The 24,443-nt window shown below is 44.4% G+C and overlaps 1 protein-coding gene and 1 long non-coding RNA gene across 5 annotated transcripts in view; one reads left to right on the forward strand and one right to left on the reverse strand.

The window, feature by feature from the left end:
* The window catches only part of MTURN (maturin, neural progenitor differentiation regulator homolog), a 29,505-nt gene extending 16,238 nt beyond the window's left edge, over nucleotides 1-13,267 (forward strand). For 2 of the 4 annotated variants that reach the window (XM_082472164.1, XM_082472162.1), the window contains 2 exons: nucleotides 7,892-7,987; nucleotides 9,455-13,267. In XM_082472164.1, the coding sequence (XP_082328290.1) occupies nucleotides 7,892-7,987; nucleotides 9,455-9,535 (177 nt within the window). In that variant the 3' untranslated portion in view covers nucleotides 9,536-13,267. Of the gene's footprint in view, nucleotides 1-7,891 lie in introns of all 4 variants that reach the window. The other 2 variants (XM_082472165.1, XM_082472163.1) reach the window with 2 other exon arrangements.
* LOC309665591 lies at nucleotides 680-24,252 on the reverse strand. The gene is made up of 2 exons (XR_014266551.1): nucleotides 18,357-24,252; nucleotides 680-1,152 (listed from the first exon to the last, which is right to left on the reverse strand). It is a non-coding gene; the product is annotated as an uncharacterized lncRNA (long non-coding RNA).
* Between the last annotated feature and the right edge of the window lie 191 nt (nucleotides 24,253-24,443).

Here is a 24,443-nt window from a genome sequence, read left to right on the forward strand (position 1 = left end):
GCTGTTAGGAAATGCTTGTTGGGTGGATATGTGGCTCCGTGGATGCAGTGGGGCAGCTTCCTTCCTGGACTGACCCATATTCTGCTCCACTCCAGGGGCCTCCTAGCTTCTACCTAGTTTTTTTTTTTCCTTCCTGCTGGAATGTCATATCCAAATGGTACATGTGTGCAAATGACAGCGCTGTCATTGCCATCTGTGAGCAGGAGGGTTTATACATGTCCTGGCACCTGTAATGGCTTCGGAGACACCTGTCACTAGCCTTGATCAATGCGAATTGGAGAATCGTTGGAGTCCTACATTTTTTTTGTTTAAGTGGCCCTGGATTGACAGTTGCCAGTCATCACATGATTGAGTTAGATAATGAAATAGTGGTTATGGGTCTAAATAATGCTGGCCATGCCATTCATTTTTTCCCTCCATGTTTTTATATCTTTTATTTAGTGATGATTAACAGTCCTTCCTCCCCTCCACCCCCCCACTAGAAAACAGTTCACAAAAGAAGAGAGAACTTACCATTTCCAAGTTAGCTGCAAAACCAAAACTAATCTTTGCCTTTCAGTTCTCTCAAAGCTTTACTCTATTCTCCTGGAGTATTACTCCTCCTCTTACTAGCACTGTGGACATTAGGGTCATGAGGCACCTCTTGCTATGACGATTTTCTGTGCTGTTTTGGTTGTTGTTCTTTTTTTTTTTTTTTTTTAGATTGGGGTACAGTTGTTTTACAATGTTGTGTTATTTTCCCCTGTACAGCGAAGTGAAGTAGAGTTCCTGTGCTATACAGCAGGTTCTCATTGTTGCTTTGATGGCCCTACCTGGAGTGAGAGCCTGTGCTTCCCCAGGTTTTCTCACTCTGATTGACCCTGGTCCCCTGCCTGGGGTTGCTGTGTGACTCCACGTTTTTTTCTCTTGAGAAACAGAGATCCTTCCACCAGAAAAATTCCCTTAATTCTGTCTTACTGGCATGAGCAAGATTGGTTGTTGTTGGGTTTTTTTGCCACTAGTGGCTGGAGAGCCAGGGATTATACCCCACAGGAAAACCCTTTGTGACCCAGAAAAAGTTCAATTCTTGCTTCTACTCTTCTAGTCTGGTCAAGAGTCTGGAAGAAGAGAGAGAATCCACTTGTGGGAAGCTGCCCCAGTTGGTCAGAAAGTCTGGTAGGAAAGATTATGCACAAGTGTGGGTTTTAATAAAAACACATTGAATTAATACAACATTGTAAATAAACTATACTTCAGTAAAAAATATTGATAAGAAAACAAAAAAAACCCCCACTACATCCAAAAAGAAGCCAAAACAAAACCACACACACACACATTGAATGTTGACAATTTAAGTTTATCATGGCATTTGTTTTTTGCTCATACGGTGAACATTCAAACCCTTGTCTTTTGTAGAACGTGCGATAGCCCCTAAAATAAGAGGGTACCTATTACTCTTGCTCATTTGGGTCTTACATCAGTCTTGCCACCTACCCCCCCCCCCTTTTTTTTTCTCTCTCTATTATCGAAAAAACAGACTGACCAGTATCCCATCAGAGGTTTCTTGGTACCACCAGCATCATGGATCATTAAGATAAATCGTGACCAATTCCCCAGATACTTTAGGGTCTCAATACTCAGAGTGTGGTTTCTGGACCAGCAGTATCCCCGTCACCAGGGAGCTTGTTAGGAAAGCAGAATCTCAGATCCCACCTGAGACCCACTGACTCAGAGTCTACATTTTAGGTAGATCCTGGGTGAGTCATACACAGCAAAGTGTGAGAAATGCTTCAAAGAATCCTCTGGAAGGAGCTTACAGGAACCTCAAAAGCCACAGGGCACTTACTGGAAGCCCCGAAAGCCTAGCTGGTTGCCTGTGCTCTCTAGGGCCTAGATACTATTTCCCCTTCTTTTATAAAGACTCTCTAGCCCAAGTGTTTGAGTGAGTGCCACCTTCAGAGACAGCAGATGCTAAGTGCCAACTGAATAGAGCCTCAACTAGTTTATAACACTTTCAAAAAGACCTGGAGTTAGTCCTACAGAAAACTGATACTCTCTTGGGTCTGAAGAGCTTTAATTCTCAAGGGTTGGCGTCTCTACCCACCAGGTACAACCCTGTTAGGATGGGTGGGCCCCAGTAGTTCTTATGTGATCAGAGACTGTTCTGAAGAAGCAAGACCCTGGGAATGCCAACACTGTTGTCCAGAGTGATCATAAAGACTTTTTCCCGTCAACTGAAAAAAAAATTTACTGAAGTAAGAACGAATGACTCTAAGTTTCAGGAGCAATTTAAATATACTTGACAGGATTTCTTGGCCTGTCTCCTTTCCCTTATAAGAGCGTGTGGGTGCAGTAAAAGCAAGGACTCAGGATTCTTCCCAGTCTGTTTATACTCCTGTTTCTGATATGAATTCTTGACTGTTAAAAATTTGGATCCAGAAATTAAATTTTTTTTTTCCAATCTGGCTATTCAATCTATTCTTTTTTTTCCGCTCCAGTTTTATTGCGATATAATTGACATACAGCACTGTATAAGTTTATGGCATAATAATTTGACTAACATACATCATGAAATGATGATCACAGTGAGTTTAGTGAATATCCATGGTCTTATATAGATACAAAATTAAAGAAATAGGAAAAAAAACACCTTTTTTTCCTTGTGATGAGAACTCTTAGGATTTACTCTCAACAACTTTTTTTTTTTTGGCTGCGTTGGGTCTTTGTTGCTACGTGCAGGCTTTCTCTAGTTGTGGTGAGCAGGGGCTACTCTTCGTTGCAGTGCGCGGGCTTCTTATTGCGGTGGCTTCTCTTGTTGCAGAGCACGGGCTCTAGGCACATGGGCTTCAGTAGTTGTGGCACGTGGGCTCAGTAGTTGTGGCTCACGGGCTCAGTAGTTGTGGCGCATAGGCTTAGTTGCTCCGTGGCATGTGGGATCTTCCTGGACCAGGGCTCGAACCTATGCCCCTGCATTGGCAGGCAGATTCTTAACCACTGTGCCACCAGGGAAGCCCCTCTTAACAACTTTCTTATACAGCATACAGCAATGTTAATTATATTTATCATGATGTAAATTATATCCCTAGTACTTATTTAAGTTATAACTGGAAGTTAGTCCTTTTTTGACTGCCTTCAGCCAATTTTCCCTCCCCTCACCCCTGCCTCTGGTAACCCAGAAGTTAGACTTACCTACCATAAATGAGAATGGAGACAGAGGTGGGAATGCTAGATTATTACATATCTGTATGATGTCCTTTGGAATCCCAGGCAAATTCTAGCTCTTGTGCTTTTTCTGTTTTCCTCCTCATGCTTCCAAATTGTACGTACTCATAAATGTTGATATTAACATTGCATATTGAATTTTTTAAAGTGTATTACCGAGTAGAAAACATTGAAGGCTCCAGCTATAGGAGCAGCATGGACAGCTGGAAGGATATCTCCCAGGTAGCCTGGCGGTTAGGCGTGTAATGTCTACAACCTGCTGGCCTGGGTTTGAATCCTGCTCTGATGCTTACTGGGCAACTCTGGGCAAATTTACTCAACATCATCAGATCTTCTTTGTGAAAGGGAGATAATAATAGTACCTAACCCATAGGGTTATTATGAGGACCAAAGGAATTAATGTACAGAAAAGCTGCTTATACAGTGCCTAGCAGATAGTAACTTAACCAATATAAACTATTATTATTGAATCCGAAGTGTGACAAAATTGGTTGGTTCAATGGAATGTAAGCCTGAGAATCTAATGCAGAGGCTGATAGAACTGAGTTTCTTAGTTCTCTTCCTACTTCCTACAGTACTAATTAACAATGAGGCAGTCCAGAAGCAAGCCCAGCAGAAGAGAGAGGAAGCAGCAGGGTCTGGAGACAGTCTACTGATGCAGCAGTAACTCCCTTTGAATAATTGAACTGGCTGTGCTTTAAAATGAGAAGCAAGATAATATAATGTAATTAGATAATTCACATAAGACTCTACAGTTTGCAGACCATGGCCCCATGCACTTTCTCACTGAATCTCCATAGTTTCTCTGGAGTAGAGCAGGTGTCATGGTTCCCACTTTACAGAGAAGGACACTGAGGCTCAGCAAAGGCAGTGGTCCCCAACTAGAGCCCTGGCTTCCCAATGCGAGGTCCAGTGCCATTTCCACACAGCCTCTCAACCAATCTTCAGATTCTCCGCTAAGGTGCCTTAAACGTCCTGACAGCCATTGAGAGCTGCTTCTCTTCTCTCTCCCTCCTTTAAGGACAGGGGGAGAGCAGCTCTCAAATTAGCATCTGAAGATTTCCTGCCAAAGGGAGGGGCCTCCCATGTGGCTGATGCTACAGACCTAGAACTATGTGCTTTGGATTCACATCAAGGTAAGGTACAGAGCTAGGAAGAGGAGAGAGGGGAAGGGTTTCACGCTTGGCTTGCTGGAACCTCTTCTACCAAGCCACCCTAAGCTGAGGAGAAGGTGGGTGTTAAGGGGTACCTACAGTTTGAATCCATGTGAATTATCTACACGTATTATGAAAAAGAATAATCAATGGCATGTCACTTTAGGACAAGATGGCAAATATGTGGATGCATGCCTCAACTGCACCCCCCGTACCCATGACAGCCATTGCTAACTGACCAGGATCTTTCCCACTGAGCCTCAGAATCCTACTGAACCCAAGGCTCCAGGCATCCAGTCAGATTTGTTAACTGAGAAGGAACCCATTGACCATTCCTCTTTGAAGGAGCATCCCTTCAGTGCAATGAGGAGTTACATTTACTATTGAATTAATGCATCTTCTATTGGCATTTAGGTGATTCTGGAGTTCTTGGTAGTGGCAAAAATGTATTTTATCAACTATTTAAATGTTACCACTCTTCTGATACTTTCACCTTGCTGTGTCATCTAGCAGCTCTTGAAATAAACTTGAACACCAAAATATTAGTCATCTGTGTTCATTGTAACCAGCCATTTTTTTCCCTCTTCAGAGGCAAACTTTACGTTTTATTCCACCCACTAAGATATGGAAGGGAGACAGTAGTAGGGGAAAGGGGCTTTTCCCTTCTCCCCAGCACACACGAGATTGGTGCAGACTATGCGATTGGTGCAGACTATGCGAACAAGCTGAGATGCGCCCCTCCCGCCCCTCCCCCCAGTCAGCAGTGTCTCTGAGACAGCTGTGGCCCTGAGCTCTAAGGGGAAGGCACGTGCCTGCAGTTGGCCGTGGTGCCCTGGCAGGCCATGTGCATCATATGACCCATAATGCCTGGCAGATGATTTTGTCCTGAGCGTGTTCAGAGGGCTCTCTGAGACCTGCAAGAGTTGTGGTCTGAGAACTTCAGAGTAAAGGTGTTGTTTTGATCAGGACTCTGCTTACCCTTTCCTCCTGTAAGCCTTTGGGAGGGAATGGAAAGTGGGGGGGGGGGGGGGTGGCAGGGCCCTGGGAAGCAATGCAGAGTAAATGGAATGGTCCATCTCACTTTGTCCTAATGCAGTCAGTGTTTGGATCATAGGGCCATTCAGTGAAGTTGCCTGAAAATGGTCAACCAAGGGGCTACCATGTGAGAAAGCTTCATCGAAATGCTGTGGGTCGGCATCCTTGTGATGGCAGACAAGGCCAAGATGCCTGCAGCCTTGGCTTCCTGCCAGCACCAGAGCGTTCGTCCATATTGATCAGGCCCAGCAAAGGGCACTCACGGTTTCTATCCCAGGACCAGCCAGTGTTCTAAGAAAACGTTTACTGTGTATTTATTGTGAATTTCCCTGATGATAATTATAGAGCATTTGGAAAATACAAAAAGGTAAAAAGGAAAAAATTTACCCATAATCACATTGCCTAAAAAAGTACTCTTAAAATTTGGATATATTTCACTGAAGTCTTTTTTTCTATGCATTTGTGTATACTTTTTAAAAAATTTGTATCATAATGAAAATGCAGTTTTCATCACGTTCTTTTTACACACATGAGCACATTTTTTATATCATTAAATTCAAAAATAGTATTTTAAGTGGATATATAAGATTCCATTTTATGGATGTACCATAATTTATTTAACCGTTTTGTTGAACATTTCAGTAGTCTCTATATTTTTATATGTGTGTTATGAATAATAGCAGCATGCGTTTTTGGAGAAGAAGATGTAGAGGAGAATAGATTTTTAACATCTTGATGGGATAGTCAGCACTGTTCATTGTGCCACTGCTGACAGCCCAGATATGTGTGTGTGTGCATAGATGTTATGTCTTTGTGTATACATGGATGATACTTAAAAGTAGAGAATCTCCAGGCTCTCCAGTAAAACCTAGTCCTTTGGGCACCAATCCATTGTACGATTGACACTTCCATCTAATAAGCTTATGAAAATAATTATAGAGGTAGCTGACTCCCATGAGAAATCCATAGCTACTGTGCTAATTCCTGTTAAGTGCTGTTGAAACTTTTTTATTGAAGTATAGTTGATTTACAATATTATATTAATTTCAAGTGTATAACATAGTGATTCAGTATTTTTATAGATTATACTCCATTTAAAGTTATTACAAAACAGTGGCTATATTACCCTGTGCTATACAATATATTCTTGTTGCTTATTTATTTTACACATAGTAGTTTGTATCTTTGAGTCCCCTACCCTTATCCCTATTTTGCCCCTCCCTCCTTCCCTCTCCCCACTGGTCACCACGAGTTTGTTCTATATATCTGTGAGTCTTTTTCTGTTTTGTTATATACATTCATTTGTTTTATTTTTTAGATTCCACATATAAGTAATAACAGAGTATTTGTCTTTGTCTGACGTATTTCACTAAGCATAATACTCTCTAGGTCCATCCACGTTGTTGCAAATGGCAGAATTTCATTCGTTTCTACGGCTGAGTAATAATCCAGTGTGTGTGTGTGTGTGTGTGTGTGTGTGTGTGTGTGTGTGTGTGGTGTGTAACTCACATCTTCTTTATCTAGTCATCTGTTGATGGAAACTTAGTTTACTTCCATATCTTGGCTATTGTAAATAATGCTGCTGTGAACATTGGGGGTACATGTATCTTTTTGAATTAGTGTTCTTGTTTTCTTGAGATATATACCCAGGAGCAGAATTGCCAGGTCATATGGTAGTTCTGTTTTTAATTTTTTGAGGAACCTCCATACTGTTTTCCATAGTGGCTACACCAATTTACATTCCCACCAACAGTGTAGGAGGGCTCCCTTTTCTCCACACCCTCTCCAACATTTACTATTCATAGACTTTTTGGTAATAGCTATTCTGAAGTTTGAGGTGATATCTCATTGTGGTTTTGATCTGCATTTCTCTCATATTAGTGATGTTGAGCATCTTTTCATGTGCCTGTTGGCCATCTGTATTTCTTCTTTGGAAAGATGTCTATTCAGGTCTTCTGCCTGTTTTTTGATTGGGTGGTTTTTTTGATATTGAGTTGTATGAGTTGTTTATATATTTTGGATATTAACCCCTTATCAGTCATATCATTTGCAAATATTTCTCCTGTTCAGTAGGTTGTCTTTTCATTTTGTCAGTGATTTCCTTTTCTGTGAAAAAGCTTTTAGTTCCATTAGGTCCCATTTGTTTATTTTTGCTTTTCTTTCTTTTGCCTTAGGAGACATATCCAAAAAAATATTGCTACGATTTATGTCAAAGAGTGTCCTGTCTGTGTTCTCTCCTAGGAGTTTTATGGTTTCTGGTCTTAAATTTAGGTCTTTAATCCATTTTGAGTTTATTTTTGTATATGGTGTGAGGAAGTGTTCTAATCTCATTCTTTTACATGGAGCTGTCTAGTTTTCCTAGCACCACTTATTGAATAGATTGTCTTTTCTCCACAGTATATTCTTGCCCCCTTTGTTGAATTTGGATCAGATGCCTTTGGTTGTCTTCCTGCCTGTGGGCCATTTAGCACTCACAGCTGCTTCTCTTCTCTCCCCTGTAGTTACTGGGGCTTCCGGATGCAGATGACGACGCATTTGAAGAGTACAGTGCGGACGTGGAAGAGGAGGAGCCAGAGGCGGACCACCCCCAAATGGGGGTCAGTCAGCAGTAGACTTCCAAGGGCTCCCACCTGAGAAGGAGAGTGGGCCCTGTGGTACCCGAGGTGGGGTCACAAGCTCCTGGGTTAGCATTTTGCAATAGCACTTCGAAACAGGACGTCTGACTCCCAGCATCCAAATTAAAATGAAATACCTTTTTAACGACCACACGATATCTGGGATGAGCTTTGCTCAGAAGTGACCTGAATTTTACTTCCGTTTCAGTGGGTCTCTATGGAGTTGTCTCGGTAGCCTTTGCCATTTTGAATTTAGAGTCCATTTTGCGGCTGACTGTTCTCTCTTGAGTTTATGTTGGAGAACTAACATTTGCTGACTCGAAAGTAGAGAACTCTGAATGTATTAAGGATATGTTTTGAGTCATCACAGGTGACATTATTGAGAGAAAGCATGGCAGAGAAGAAATGCAGTCTGCACTTTTTATGTACCTTTTAAGTGTATGAAAATGGAAGGTTTTGCTTATAAAGCATGAGTTTTAATATCTAGTCATTAAACTGCACAAGTGCAAATACAAGGGCAGAAAAGGAGAATTACTTAGTTTTGGATTAAGAGGGTAAGAGAGGCAAAGAAGCCTTTGTTTAAGTGTTCTGCCATTACTGAATTACTTAGATAGATAGCAACTGGTTCATGGTTAGGAAGAAACATTATTTGCATGTTCAGTTATTTTAAAACATGCTGATTCCAAAGCCACTTTTAAAGTCTAATAGTGGAGAATATAAATGGGGTGACATAAATTATTGATTTCTTTAAAATGTTTATAAGCCACCCCACATATGAAATGAAACATTTACCTTCTCTCTTTATAACAAGATGGCAACTTGTTAAATCATGAAAACATCCCAAATCCAAGTGCCACTTAAACTTTGAAGCCATAGATGAATTTAATAGGAAAATAAACCAGGATAAATTTTTTAAAAATATGATGGAATCCTTCTTTACTTTCTTAATCTGACTTTTATTCTTCAAAAAAAAGTCAAGAAAGGATCCCACTGTATAATTTATTTAAAAATTGTAATCAAGTGCTCTGAGGAACCTAACTGCAGTGAAGTTTTAAAGTGGTATGAAGGTGGGAATCTTTTAATCGTGGGTTAGCTTGGTTCAGAAGGGAAGTTTTAATGATCAAATATTCAGACAACTCACAGAAACAACTACTATCATAACTGGAAACACTGCTGTCATCATTTAGCAACACACACTGAGGGGGGAAATTCTTTGCAATGCTAACATGGAATTATTTAAAACATTCATTTTGCTTAGACCCTTCTGCATCTCTGGTTCTAATAAAAGATGCAGAATGCCTCTTTTACAACACTTGACTAAACATAACATCTGGGGTGGAATTGTTTTTAACATGCACACACATGCCTGTTGGGTTGTCAAAATTTTAGATTAAAAAAAATAAAGCAGCAGAGGCCACAGAGTTTACGGGAGTCTTGTATATCTTCCAGGCATGTTGGTGTAAACCTGATTATCTCAACATTTTCTGTTTAATTGATTGGTGCCGTGAGGAGTACAGCTGCTCGTGGTAAAACGGTGTCCTACAGTTTTAAGTCATCGGGTAGAATAATTTCGTGGTTTCCATCCGTGCTTCAGTACCCATGTTTTTTTCGTTTCTTGGAAAAACATATTAAAGGTTAACTTCAAGTGAAATGAATTTCCTTTGGAGTAGCCTGTTAACAAAACAAACCTTGGGGTTTTATCCAGTGGGGCAAGCGGATTCCGTGCTTTGCTCCCTTGCCTGTGTTCTGATTGGCTCTGAACGTGAGCACAGGTGATTGGGAGCTATGCCTCCCGTAGGTAGAGCCCACGTCTGTAAGTTTCGTGTTCACACAGTAGTCTGAGAGAATGACTTCTGCCACCGAAATGAAGAAGCTTGACTGGCTTGCTCCATTCAAAGGTAAACTGGAATTTTGTACGTAGAGGCTTAAAATCTAAATTTACATACGTTTGAAAATGGAATGGACATATAAAATGTATTTTATGAAAAAAGTGTTTAGGCTTTGACCAAATGCATTGTGGTATTATTATGTGAATGTTTTCTGTTTATAAAAATTGAGCTGAGACAGACTCAGCCATTCAGTGGGCCGAGGAGAAATCTGGCCTTTGTTCTGCCCCAGGGGTAGGAAAGAACATCGCTGTGTGTTACTTATTTTCAAGGCAAAACCCCAAAGGGCCCCGCGAATCGGATTGTTTCCTCTAAAGCTTCGTTTTCTCTGATTGTGCGCATCCCGGCCAGCGCATGCTGACACACATGCACACGTACACACTCACCTGCGCTGTGGATTCTCTGTTTGGGTCGTGGGCGGCATCAGAGCTGGCTCAGTGCAGAGCTTCACCTGGCCGCTCAGGGACGCAGGCAGCCTGTGGTTCTCGTTATGGAAGTGGTTCCCTGGCTAGACGAGTTCCGACTCTCACAAACATGTAAACGCACCTACAGAGAGGCAGTGTGGTGCCACAGGAGAAGCGTAGACCCAGGAGTTAGGAGAGAGACCTGGGTTTAGTCCTGGCTCTGCCAGTGACCACGTACGTGCCCTTGGACAGGTCACTTAACTCGCCTGAAGAAAGGGGTGTTGGCCCTTCCTGCTTGAACCACTGTCCTTCCTTAACTGCTTTACTATGTGTGTGTGTATGAAGAGCAGCAATCAAGGAAACTTTTCGAGAAATGCAAAGGAAATGCATTTTGAATCTTGCTGTCCTTAGGATCCTGGCCACAGGATGACCTTAGAACATGTTTGTGTTGGTCTTTGAGTGTTGAAACCCCCTCGGGTCTGATGCTGAGGGGCTGATGAGATTCTGTCCTTAGATGAGAGGGTAAAGGGGGGCCCCGGAGATATGGAAAGCATATCAATACTTGTCCCAGTTGGCTGCTGTGCCGTGGAAGGTGTGGATTTGCCTGTGCTCTGACAGACTGGGGCTTTGGAAGTAGGGTGAGTTTAACTTAACTGAGACGGGGAATTCGCATGAAGAATAGCTGGAAGAGAGTGAGAGATGAGTACTTTGTTGCCGTGTCATCCAGTAGAGAGAAAGAGAAGTAACAGAAAGTGACTGAGTGTGAGTGTGTGTGTGTGTGTGTGTGTGTGTGTTTGTGTGTGTGTGTGAATAGGGGAATGGTTGATTGCTTGTTGATCACTGTGGGCTAGCTGTGAAGTCACGCCTGTGATAACGTTCCAAAACCTTGGTCCCAGGTTTGAGTGAATCACAGAGACATTTTTCTAGTGGCTACCTGGTTACTTTCCCTGCCTGATAATCATACCAAGGAGACTTCGGGGAGTCGGAGAGCAGATTCTGGAGGGAGGTGAGACCCCACAGTATGCCTGCCAACACCATGGACACTACGGTGTCCACTCAAGTCTCCCAGGCTCCCAGCAACACAGTGCTTTTTTCCCCCATGCCTAGAACATGAAAAGTCTCTAATTTAGGAATTCTCCTTGTGTCCTGGTGCCAGAATTGAGGTTTCCAGTGTCCTTAAGTGAAAACCCCTCTCCTCTCGTAGCCACTGTGTTTCCACATAGGAGCAGAAAACTTTCCCTAGCACAAGTACATGTCTAAATATTGCTTCTGTTTCATAAGAGCACAAAGTATATGGACCTAGGAGAGCTGTGATACTAGAGCATCATTGGAATTTATATTTTAGGAATCTGCCTCATATTAAAATATACAAGTTGGGAAGCTGTGGTATGAACAGATCTTATTTCGCCTGGTTTGTGAGACACATAGGAATAGGCAGGACTTAACCTGGGGTAGGAGGAGATGAGTAAGGTAGAATGGGAGAGTTAGGGTCTGATTTTTTACATAAATATAAAGGCAAGAGGCAGTTATCATATAAAATACAAGAGAACTGTTGTCCTGGCTACCTCACCAGGATCCTGCTTTCCTCAAAGGGACTGCTTGCATGTTGAGAGGCAAGGCCTCTGTCGGGGGTGGCTTTGTGGCTTTAAAAATGCCCCGCAGCCAAGGAGACAATGGGTGTCTTGCAAATCTGGTGGAGTTCTGTTCCTCACTAAACCAGCTGCCAGAGAAGCCTGTATTTCCAAAGTGCTGACAGATCTGAAAGGGGCTCCAATCACCTGGCAGGCAGAACGGGAACCAAACTTGACCTCGCTGTCAGCTGCAGAGGAGGCTGCAGATCAGGAATGCCCCAGCCGGCCAGAGGGCAGAGCCCACCTACCCCACCACGCTTCCAGGTTGTAAAAGAGCACAATTAAAACTCAAGTGGATCACAGATCCCTCTTCCCTCTAGTGAGTGTTAACTCCAAAGAGATGTCATTGCCTGATTGCTTAGTCTTCAGATGATCAGAGAAGCCTCAAATTTTTTTGAATTAAAAACTAATCCTCTTCCATAAAGACACAAGCAGTTATCTTGGCTTGGTGATACCAGGTATGGCATGAAAGGCTGAAGTCTTTTAGATTTTATACAGAATAATTCTCAGACGTGCCAGAATGCCGGTAGCCACTGGTATCCGTGGCAACGTGGTGTCCATGGTAAAATATCTATAGCTCGTGTTCATTGGGCAAATTGTTAAATAATGTGTTGTCTTTGGTATTTTTATTTAAATTTGGATTACAAAAATAGAGGACCTATGAGCATTTCATGTTGTAGAAAGTCTACTTAAAGCACGGTATGGCTGAATAGGCCCAAGTAGTTAAAATCAGGCACCAGGCCACATACAAATAAACATTTAATTTTCTGAGAACTGTGTATTCAAGTTATTCAGTACCACAGAGAGAGCTGACAGTCTGTTCCTTGTAAAACTGCCTTTGCCTGTTTTTTTTTTCTTTTTTGTTTCTTCAGATTCATTTTTTACTTTAAGTACCTTCTGATAGCTAGGCAGATAAGATACAGAGCAGTACTCTGTACAAATGTCAGCTTTTTAGAGGAGAAAGTAAGTCATCAGTTCTAGGGAAAACCTGAAACTATCTGTGAACCAGTCTTAATTTGTGTAAGAGAGCAAAGTTTAGTGTCTACATAAGAAGCAAAAGCAAGGAATGGTTTGGGGGTTTTGTTTTTTAGGTGAGAAATGTTTCATGCAGGGTGTCTCTGCTTTCTTTGCCTTTATATTTCCTTTCAAAGAAATCTCTTGTAAATTACAAAACTGTGAAATGGGTTGCCAAAAATCGTTGCCCTTCATTAGATGCTTCAGCAGTGTAAATGCGAAATTGAACCCTGTGCACACCTGCTCCTTCCTCTCTCCCCTGAGGGTGAGGATCTCATCCAACGATGTAATTACCATACGCTTGCTATTAAAGAGCCTTCCGAACTCCGCTGCTATTTGCCTCTTGTTTACTTTCTCCACCACGTTTGGTCCTAAAGGACGCCTAACTTGCTATAAAGGAGGACCGGGAATAGGGACCATCACCCAGCTTTGTGGTTACTGATGTTGGAGCCTGGCTGTTGGGGGGGTGGGGGGGGGCAGGGGGATGGGGAGGGAGGAGTGATTACAAGAACCACTGATACGATTCAGATGTTAATAATTGATGTATTTGGAGACATTAATCTATCCTGATGCGGTACCTGGTGTTTAGTAATTTTCCACTCTTCCTTCGAACTTTAGATTTTTTCCCGTCCTAGTTAGGAATCCTTCATGGCACCAATTAGAAACCTGTGGTCGTTCTACAATGACATGACACCATTTCCCATTACTTTCCGCCCAATTGTTATTCAGAAACAATGGCATTTAAAAAATAAGTCTGGATGTTGGTGCTAAGTCCCATTATTTGATCAAGAGCAATTTTCTTTCCCCAAATGAATAGGTCTCCAAAGATTGTTAAATTAGATTTGCAAGTGCCTTAATAGGCACGGCCTAGAGGCTCTTGTGTGTGTTTCAGGTAACTTAATTTGTGCTTCCTCGTTTTCGACATAGGTGTTGTCAGAGATTGTACTGAGTGGTCGGCTGTGTGCAAGCATTCCAGACCTCACTCAGTGTAAGATTCTGACCTCAGCGGGCGGTGACATGGTCTTCCCCAGACAAAGGCTTTCTTACAAGAGAACTCCTTTGTTACTGTTAGTTGAGCGCTCTCTATCAGATAGACTTTTTTTTTTTTAACTTTGTATTTTATATTGGAGTATAGTTGATTAACAGTGTTGTGTTAGTTTCTGTTGTACACACTGCTGTATTTAAAATGGATAACCAACAAGGACTTACTGTATAGCACAGGGAGCTCTGCTCAACATTATGTAACAACCTAAATGGGCAAAGAATTTGAAACAGATAGACTTTTAAAAATTTAAGCTGGCTCCTCTATCTGAGTGCAGGGACTGGTGTTGGAAAGAGGCACTTTCCCCTTTGCAGTGAATCTTTCTCAAATTGGTTCCCGGGGTTCAAGGATCTAGCCCAGTCTCCTCCCTGACTGGCTGTGTGATCACAGGCTTGTCACCAGCTCCCCCTCGCCCCCTGCCCCATCTTTGTTTCCTCATCTGTAAAAATAAGAGTGTGGACTCATTTCCAAGTTCCCTCCAGGCACTAGCATTGTAGGAATGTATCTTGGCTAGTGAGATTAGGGTAGGTGGGAAGCAAAGTTTATAAGGAAAATACTGTCTCAGGAAACGAGGGCTGGGTGACTGACATTGACCTATCTTCTCTAAGGTCCCTTTTAGAAATAAAGATCCCAAAAGAGAGGGATTAATAGACGGAGCACAGAGGATTTTCAGGGATTTGTAGTAGGGAAACTACTCTATGTGATACTATAATGGTGAACACATATTATAAATGTGTCCAAACCCATAGGATGTACAACACCAGGTGTGAACTATAATGTAAATTACGGACTCTGGGTGATAAGATGTGCCATTGTAGGCTCATCAGTTGTAACATGCATCACTACATGGGGGATGTTGAAATGGGAGATGCATGTGTGTGGGCTGGGGCTAAATGGGAAATCTCTGTATCTTCTGCTCAAAATTGCTGTGACCCTAAAACTACTGTAAAAAGTAAACTCTAATAAAAAGAAAAGAAATAAAGATCCCAGCCAAAATAGTGGGTGTATAGTAGCTCCAGTGCTGACATCCCTGGGTACTTTCTCCTGCCTTCCTACATGTCCCTTTCTGTGATCAAGAATACAGGATAAAGACTACCACAAAATAGGAATATTTGGGGTGTTTTGCTTAGGGATGTAACAGATAGTCTCGTTTCCTTTAGAAACGAGTCTGGTTTTCATAGTAAAGTCAGGCCAGGTGGGATACCCCATTGTCCCTAGTGTTCACTGTGGATGTGAACGGGTTGAAATGAAACAAAGTAAGCAGCACAAAACCCACTACCCAGTGTTTGGACCCTGCCGCGGGGCTGGAGCCAGTGGGCTGGCTGCGTGTGTGCAGGAGGGGCTGGCAGGTAGTACCCCCTCCCCACCCCGTGCTCTCCTGCTGAATCAGGGCGAGGGGCGGGGTGAGGAGCAAATATGCCTTCCTCCCTTGGCGGGCCTGGCCATCTGGTACTTTGAAAACTGAAGAAATGTGTCCCGAAATAGCTGGCACAGTGCTTTTCCTCTTAGTTTCACAGCGGGCAAATACTTTGAAATACTTTCCTGATCTTTGACCTACCCTTTTCCCTTTTTTGGAGCAAAAAACAATGACATTTCTAAAAATCTGAGCAGGCTGTAATTAGGGAGCCAAAGAATAAAGCAGGCATTTCCTATTAGGCAACATTTAAAGGAGCAGAGAGATTTTTCTCCCCTTTGTTTTCCAGGAAAATATGGCAATGATGCAGGATGTAAAAACCTACAGTAAAACGAAGTTGGTCCTGTGGGATGCTTTTTAATTGGAAGCCTCTAGAGGTCAGCACTGCATAAGGAAAGGGCTTTCTAGTGCTGGCTAGCCTTTTGCCCATTTCCTTGCGGAGCCTTTGGGAGAGGCGTGCTAGCAGACCCCCAGAGTGGTGTGAAAGGAGCGAGCAACCCAGCTGTGCATAGGAGACGAAGGTGTAGAGTCCCTTCTTTATACATAAACCCTAACATTTGACTCTGGTTGGTTTTCTTCCCTTCTCATCCATCTTTCTCTGCAGCTCCCACACCCCCGTATGTACACACTGTCAGCTCAATAAACATGACTTATTGACCGATCGACGAACCGTGGCATTTAGCTCACTCTGAGAAGGGCTGGGGAAATGCCAAAGAGGAGATGGATGGCACATTTTATTTTGCTCTGAGCAAGGTGAAAGGCTGCTCTGTGTTCCAAGGCAGCCCGGGATTTTCTGATGATCAGCCGGCAGGCTTTGTGAAGCCCTGTGACTTCCAACCCAAATTCAGAGTGCCGAGGGCGGTGCTGGAACCACAGGTTTCTACTTGGCTGAAATCAGGCTGCCTGAGGCCTGCACAGATCAGGGGTGGGTGGGGAAGGATTTGAGCATCTGTAGTATATCTGGCCAGAAGTGAGGTAGTTGGGAGCCCCTAAAAACTGGTCGACACTCCTGGGGGCTCCAGGGCACAAGATGCAGTAACAAGATGTGGTGATGGCCACGGGTGTCATAGACCACCGCAGGCCAAAGCCCGAACTGGAGGCAGCCTTGGGAGTTCCCAGCGGCTCCCAGAGTTGCCCCAGGGTTTCCTTTTGTCCCTAGAAGGAACAGGAAGGCCTTTCCTCCCCTCTCTCCGTGTTGCCTCTTCTGTTCAGGGTTTTTATTCTTTCTGCTGAATTAGGTCTAACCCATGTCACAGTCATGAGATTGATAGTTGTCCTTTGCTGGGTGATTTCGCTGAGCCTGGGACACTCCCTGAGAAGGGATATTGGTGAAAAGGACAATAAACATGTCACAAGCGTAACGGAAGCCCCTGCTCCCCCAAGAAACATTTTAACAGTGGCTTAACAGCAGTCTCACTACTACCGTTAAGTTTCAAAATGATGTTTTTTGATTCTGGTGAGTGTGGACAAGGTCCAAGGTTACCCTGCTCCCCAGTGTTGCTTGCATTCTTTGCAAGTGTGGAACAGCCCGAAGAGGTTTCATTCATTTTGCCATAAAGCAAACAGTGCTGAGTGAATATACCCCAGCTGTGTGCACTGTTACATGCAATAATTTTTTTAAAACAAACGTTTATAAAGCCCCTTCTAAGTACCAGGCACTGTACTAAACTCCTTTTGACTCCTGCAATGCTCCCAACAAAAGGTAGATGTTATGATTGATACGCCCCTTTTTTTTAATCTTTCTATATCTCAAGGTTTGTGTTTTTTAAATTTTATTCAAGTATAGTTGATTTACAATGTTGTGTTTAATTTCTGCTGTACAACAGAGTGACACAGTTATACATATATACATTCTTTTTCATATTCTTTTCCATTATGGTTTATCACAGAATATTGAATATAGTTCCCTATGCTATACAGTAGGACCCTGTTGTTTATGCATCCTGTACATAATAGTTTGCATCTGCTAATCCCAAACTCCCAATACTTCCCTTTCCCCCTTTTATAGATGAGGAAACTGAGGTCCAAAGACATTAAGTAATTTTCATAAGATCACACAGCTGGTAAGTGCTGGAGCTGAGATTCAAACCCAGGCAGTGTGGCTTCAGAGCCCTCTTACCTACTCTCCTCCAAAGAGTGTCATCAGCATCGGTCTTTTAATGAAATCCCTGGTCCTTTTTGCTCAGCATCACAGAGGCCCTACCCTTAAACTTGATGCGGTGAACGCTGCTGGTCTGCATGGTTGCCCGTGCACAGGATGGAATGAGGAAAACTCCTCATTCAGTTTCATCAGCTCTTTGCCTTGCCTGTGATCAGGTTGGCCATGCTGAGTGGGTTAGAATGATAACTGACACATTTTTTCCCAGTATCCATTTGGTTGCAAAGATTTGAAAATGCCCTAAAGAACCGGAGCAACAGATTTGTTGAAATAATTTAGTGATTGATAAAATCAGAGGATCCTGAGGCAGGGCAAGGCTGTGGAGACAAGCAGCGTGCCCCCCTATCTGGACCCTTCTTCCTAGGTCTTGCCCCCTGAACAAGGCCATTACGGACTCTTCTGAGAACAGAAGAGGCTCTTACAGACTCCTCATGATGAAGCGGCTTTTACTCAAGTTTACTCTGAAATAACCAGGAGCAGAAATTCACTCTGCAGTCAGGCTAGTCCCTGAGAACCAGAAGGAAGCTGTTGTCACCCACTCAGACCTGGTGCCACGCAGTAGGGCCACAGCACACCCTGACGACTTCAGTCTGTGTATCTCCCCGAACCGTGAGAACACCCTTCCAGCCTGCCTTCCAGCCCTTTCCTTTCCCACGTCCCTGCTGAGGCACTAGCACACGCCCTCAGTAACCCTATCACCGCCGCGGAATTCTCAGGCTTGTCTTGGTACAGTATCATGCAGGAGTGCATGGGAATTGGAGAACACATTTCAAAGACAAATTCCATTCACTTTGAGTCTCACCTGCTTGTTTGGATGATCTCTGCCGTTGTTTCCTCCACCAGTGCAGGAAAAGAAAAGGTGGCCACATCATATCCCATAAGAAATGTTAGTGCTCCAAACCTACTTTCCCTGCTTCTGAGATCCCAAGTGTCGTCACACAGATCCATCATGGTTGGGACCCCATGGGTCGTGCATGCGAGCGTGGGCTTGCTGGTGAGTAGCTCCAGGGAGAGGGCGCTAAATCCCGGGAGCGGTGCTTTTCCATTTTCCAAATGATGCTGGGATGCGAGGAAGGAGAGCAGAAAAGGTGAGTCAAAACCAAACCCTTGAGCATACAAATTCTCCAAGGAACACGAAGCTGCACAGGCTCAGAAAGAGAAGGGGATAATGTCACATGGTGATGAAGAAAAGTGGGGGTCTTGGATGGGAGTCTTGCTTCCCACATGGCCTTGGTCTTTTAAATCTTGAGTTTCTCCTGCTTAGAAATGTTATGGGCCACTTTGAGCCTTGGGCTGCAAGGGGCTCTAAAAAGACAAACTCCTGTGGAGAATCAACTTTAAACTGGGTCTGGAAAGTGTCCGATCTAACAACTGACCCCAGCAGTCCCTGTTATCAGAAATGGAAATCTAGCAACTGAAGGGACACGAACTACACAGCCTCCCCCAGATGTCACTCTGCAATGGGACACGAATTTGGTCAGGTGCACCCTGCTGAGGGCTGTCTCCAGACCTCCGTTTCCCACCACACCCACCCTTCCTCCATTCCCTCCTCTCCCAGCTCGCCTGACATTGAGCCCTTTATAATTCAAAGTTCATCTAAATTTAACATGGGGATATAATGAAATTCTTTACTAGACAACACCACTACTTCAGAAGCATGTCCTTCATATTTGCAAGCGGCCTTAGCTCAGAGGAAAACCCCTGCATGGAAAGTGACTTATTTAACCCGTGCCATTTACTAGCTGGCTTGTACAGTGCCATTAAAACTGGTGATTTGGCTGCGGAGTGGGTGATACTTGGTGACAGAGCTAAACTATCCACCTCCTTCCTTCAAAGAGTATTTCTGACTCTGGCCAGCTCCTCGGCGACTCCTGTAACTGGTTACAAGAAGGGCTTAGTGAGATAATATGAGTGACTTCGTGCAAAGCTCTCGTTGTGCAGGAAGCACAAACCAGCGCCCTTCTTGTGGCAGGCGGGAAGCACCTTCTCCACCTACACCTCCCAAGCTTTTGAAAAAGATCTGTTATCCGTAAGCAAGACAGAGCCATCATCTTGCTCAAAGCTAATGAACTCATCCAAGCCATCCACGTGGTCCAGTCTCTTTAGGAATCTGACCAAACCTTTGCTGAATGCCTGAAAGCTTATTCCCTGAGGTGCCCTTCAAACCTTACTCTGACCCTGTACTCTTCAGCTCTGGAGAAGCACAAACAAAACTGGCCACATGCTCTTGAAAATTCCATTTGGAAGCTAGTGGTGGTGATTCCAGACAGAATTTTGACAAAAGACAATAAACACTGAGTTCGGTATGCTACTCGCTGCTTAGAGCCCCTCTCCCGGGGACGGTCCTGCCTGCTGCTGAGGGAGAGGGTTACGGATGTGGAGTTGGGCAGAGCAGCTGCTGGGAAATACAATGGCCTTGGTGTGTTAGTTCGTCATCAAGACAATGGCACTCTTGTGAATTCTCTAGAAATAGAACTTTTCATCTGGCACCACAGTGGGCTATGCTTTGGAGCAGTGATGTCACAAGCAGGCAGAAACTAGGGAATTCATCCTCTTGGGCAGGGTGACTAATTCTGTTTCCCAACCTCTGGACATTTACTGATGTCATCCATCTTCTCCAAACCGCACCAGCCTGGGGTGAGGAGAGACTCACAACTACAGACACGAATTCTTGTTTCTGTGGCTCTGACACTTACGTTGGGGATTCTCAGCCCTCCTCAGATTCCTCCCAGATATTCTGGGGTGGGCCTTGTGGTGTCTCATGTGTGTTTGACAAGCTCATTTCTGTGGCACCTGCTGTTCTCCTTCCTGGGATTGCACCTCCCTTCTCAGTACTGCACAGACAAGCTTTCCCGTTGTAGGCCTGCCCTTCTGCCTGTGACTACTGGAGCAGGCTTTGGTTCCCAGGAATGGTCACTCCAGCCATAGACTTGACCCTTCCGCTTTAGACCCCGTAGAAGGTTGAGTGGCATTTCCTTGCTGTTTCGAAAGATGGGAACAGGGATTTTGGTTAGAGAGAGCTGTATTAAAGCTCTGACATCTCCTCAAAGCCAGGCCACTGGGTGGCAGAACTGGGTTCTGATTGAGACCAGGTTCCCCCGCCCCCGTAGCATCTTCTTCCAGTAGGGTCTGTGTTGACCTCAGGGAGCCCCCAAGTCATAGTAACTTGTTTACAAAGACCCAGCTGGAATCACTGTCCAAGAGGATCAGTGAGTCTGGAGTGACAAAAGAATCAGGTTCATTACTTGCTAGTCAAATCAAACCTCGGAGCTGCCTGGACTCACTGTGAAACTGAGCACAGCCGCCTGCGGCAAGGATCTGCCCCCGTGCTGGTCTGTGATGGCCCCAGGCTAGGGGGTTTGAACAGCTGCCTATTGACAGCACCGGTTCCTCTCCCAAGATTATCTTTCCCACCACGCCCACAGCTGGTGCTCTGCAGAATGTGTAACCTGGTACGGATGCTGTTCAGGCTGCCAGGCAGTGGAAACCCTGAAAAGGACTTCTATTAATAGAGAAGGCATTCCTGGGGCACTCAGACGCTCTCGGGCCTGCTGAGAAGTAGCCAGATTCCCGACAGGCACTGAAGGGCGGGCTGCAAACCCCTGCCAAAGAAAGGCCTTGTTCTGCCACAGACAATGGTCGGGTGGCCCTGGCATGATGTCAGATGAGTTGGCAGCAGCGGCTTGCGTGTTCCCTCTCCAACTTTCCAGCTGAGCTCTGCCAGATCCAGGGAGCCGTATCAGGTTTAGATTTTGGAGAATGAATTGCACCAAAAGCCAAGGACTGTCTAGCCCTAATCGGCAAGTAAGGAAATGGCTGTAAACCAGAGGTTGCTACTTAGTTCTGGCTGCCTGTGTCTTGAGGGACAATGTAATTGCTCTCCAGCTAAATGCTGTAGCGTGGGCAGCCAGGGCCAGTGCAGCGCAACAGTCGTGGTCAGTCAGATAGCCTGATGGCCTTCCCCAGGGCCTTCCTGGAGGCCCAGCCCCTGGAGGGAGCTGCATCATATAGCTGGGATGTTTCAGTTAAAAGCAGGAAGGGCCAGGCTTCTGCAGGACAGTGATAGCCAGCCTTCAGGTTTTTTGGTTTTTTGGTTTGTTTGTTTGTTTGTTTAAGGAGATGAAGGCTAAGAATAATTAGGAATTTTTCTTTTTTTTTTTGGCCACATGGCATGTGGGATCTTAGTTAGCCGACCAGGGATCAAACCCGCACCCCCCTGCATTTGAAGCACGGCGTCTTAACCACTGGACTGCCAGGGAAGTTCCAGCCTTCAGGTTTTCATTCATTAGTTAACACTGACCATATGTGAGAAAGCAGAACAACTGACCTGTACTTTCGAGAAACAGAGCCAAGCTTAAGTCCCAGCTCAGCTGCTTACTAGTTGTGAGACTTCAAGCCAATTTAGAAGTTAATTTCTCCAGTGCTCAGATTTTTCATCAGTAATTTGGGACAAATAACCCAATAGAAAAATGAACCAAGGCTACAGAGAGACAATTCACTGAAGAACAAATACAAATGGCCAATAAATACTTGACAATGTGTTCAAGCTCTCTAGTCATCAGGAAACTGCAAATTAAGACAAGACCTCATTCGTGGCAAATTTTTAAAAGGTTGAGAGTGTCCAGCATTGGTGCAGAGGCATTGTCACACGCTGTTGATGAGGGTGTAAACTGGCTCAGACACGTTCAAAGAGCGTTTCGTCAGTTTCCACCAAACATTTCACATGTAAACACTTTGACTTTACCATCCCACTTCTAAGAATCTATCCTGAAGAAATAATTGTGCATATGGACATGGGTGTTCATTGTTGTGTTGCTTGTAATAAAAAAATGGGGGGTGGGGAGGAAACAATCTGTCCATGAATAACAAAAAGGTGGTAAGTCATGGCCAGGTGAGTGCAGGTAGCTCCGTAGGTTCTGATACGAAAACAATTCTAACATACGTGGTGGGAGAGGAGTGAGGACAGCAGGACAGAGAAAGGAAGATGTTTGCTTTTTACTCTTTTTGCTTAAATCTCCATTTTTGTATCTTTCACAATATGTATTGTAAGGTTATTCTTCTATCATCCCAGTTCCCTATAGAGGTGTCAGAGCAAGACGAAAGTGGGAGGGCTGCAGCTGGAGCAGAATCTAGAGGATGAGTTTGAAATCAGGAGTTCAGATTTGGACATGCTAAATTTCAGATGCCCATTAGATACAAAGCGGAGATGCTGAGCAGGCAGATGGATAGAGAAGGCTGATGTAGGGTTTGGGAATCACCATCAAAAAGGGGTCCCCTGGGATTCCTGGGCCGTGTGGAGAGGAGCTCCACGAATAAGATGGGGTGGGGGCCTGGAGCCAAGTGCAGTGGGTACCCAAGCCCTGGATTCCAGTGCCCTTGACACGAATTGATTTCTGCCATGTATTTAAACAGTCATAGTGTCCTAATCTATTCTTCCCACTCATCGGCATCACTGGCACCATATAAAAGGCTCCCTCCAGCTCATTCTTAGCACTGTTTCCCACTTTTCCTTTGAGTCTACAGCTCTGTCTGGCTGAACTCCCTTGGTGGTCTCTGGGGCCCCTAACTTTGTCTTCACTTGACATCCTGTCTTTAGATCCCTGTGCTCCAAGCCTCATGGCTACAGGGAAGCCCTTCCCACTCCTGAGTAATTCCAACCACTCCACTCACCCCCATTCCTCCAGCTCCAGCCCAGGCAAAGCCCAGATCCCTTACTCAGGAGATTTCAACATTTGCGCACTTTGGGGCACACTTTCTCATTTAATTCCTCAAAGTCAGACGTATTATCATTTTTATTATTGTCCCTGCCTTTTCGACAGATGAGGAAACTGAGGTTTATAGAGGAGAAATAACCTGCCCAAATTCACCCAGATGGGAAGTGTCTTAGTGTTCTATTGCTGTGTGACAGATTGCCACAAATGTAGCAACTTAAAACAACTCACCTCTATCATTTGACAGTTTCTGTGCTTCAGGAACCTGGGCACATCTTAGCTGGGTCTTCTGCTTCAGAGTCTTTTATGGGCCGACATCAGGGTCAGCCAGGGCTGGGGTTTCATCTGATAGCTCAGTTGGTGAGGATCCACTTCCAGGGCACTCAGTTGTTGACAGAATTCCATTCCTTTTTAGCTGTTGGACGGAGGGCCTCAATTCCAGCTGCCCGCTGGCTGGAGGCCACTGTCAGTTCCTTGCCGTGGGGGCCTGTGTGATGCGGCTGCTCACTTCATCAGCGTGTGTGGGCTGAGAAGGCACAGAGTGCCTGCTAATGAGACAGAGCCTACAATCTCTTATCACCTAATCTCAGAAGTGACATCTCATCACCTTTGCTATATTTGGTTGGCTAGAATGAAGTTGCTCCCACTCAAGGGGAGGGCTGGCCTAGCAAGGGCACGAATTCTAGGAGGGGGGAGGATGGGGGGCCATCTGAGTCAGCCTGCCACAGGAAGTAACACCTGGGGGTTTAACTCAGCTCTGTCAGCCTCCAATGTTTGGGTTCTTCTTTCTGTGCATGCCTGGATCCTCAGTGCTTGTTCCCTGCTATGACCTGAACAAAAAGGTAACAGTGATATCACCTTCATCATGTGACTCCGTCAACTAAAAACTCTTAGCCAGGGATATTGAGTAACCTGAATTTAACAAGCAATAATTGGGACTTTCAAATTAACACACTTTTCTCTCTTTTTTTATAAATTTATTTATTTATTTTTGGCTGCATTGGGTCTTCGTTGCTGTGCGCCTGGGCTTTCTCTAGTTGCGGCGAGCGGAGGCTACTCTTCGTTATGGTGCACGGGATTCTCACTGCAGTGGCTTCTCTTGTTGCGGAGCATGGGCTCTAGGCATGTGGGCTTCAGTAGTAGCGGCTCACGGGCTCAGTAGTTGTGGCTTGTGGGCT

Source organism: Balaenoptera physalus (assembly GCF_965194825.1).
Source record: "Balaenoptera physalus genome assembly, chromosome: 8".
Lineage (NCBI taxonomy): Eukaryota > Metazoa > Chordata > Mammalia > Artiodactyla > Balaenopteridae > Balaenoptera > Balaenoptera physalus.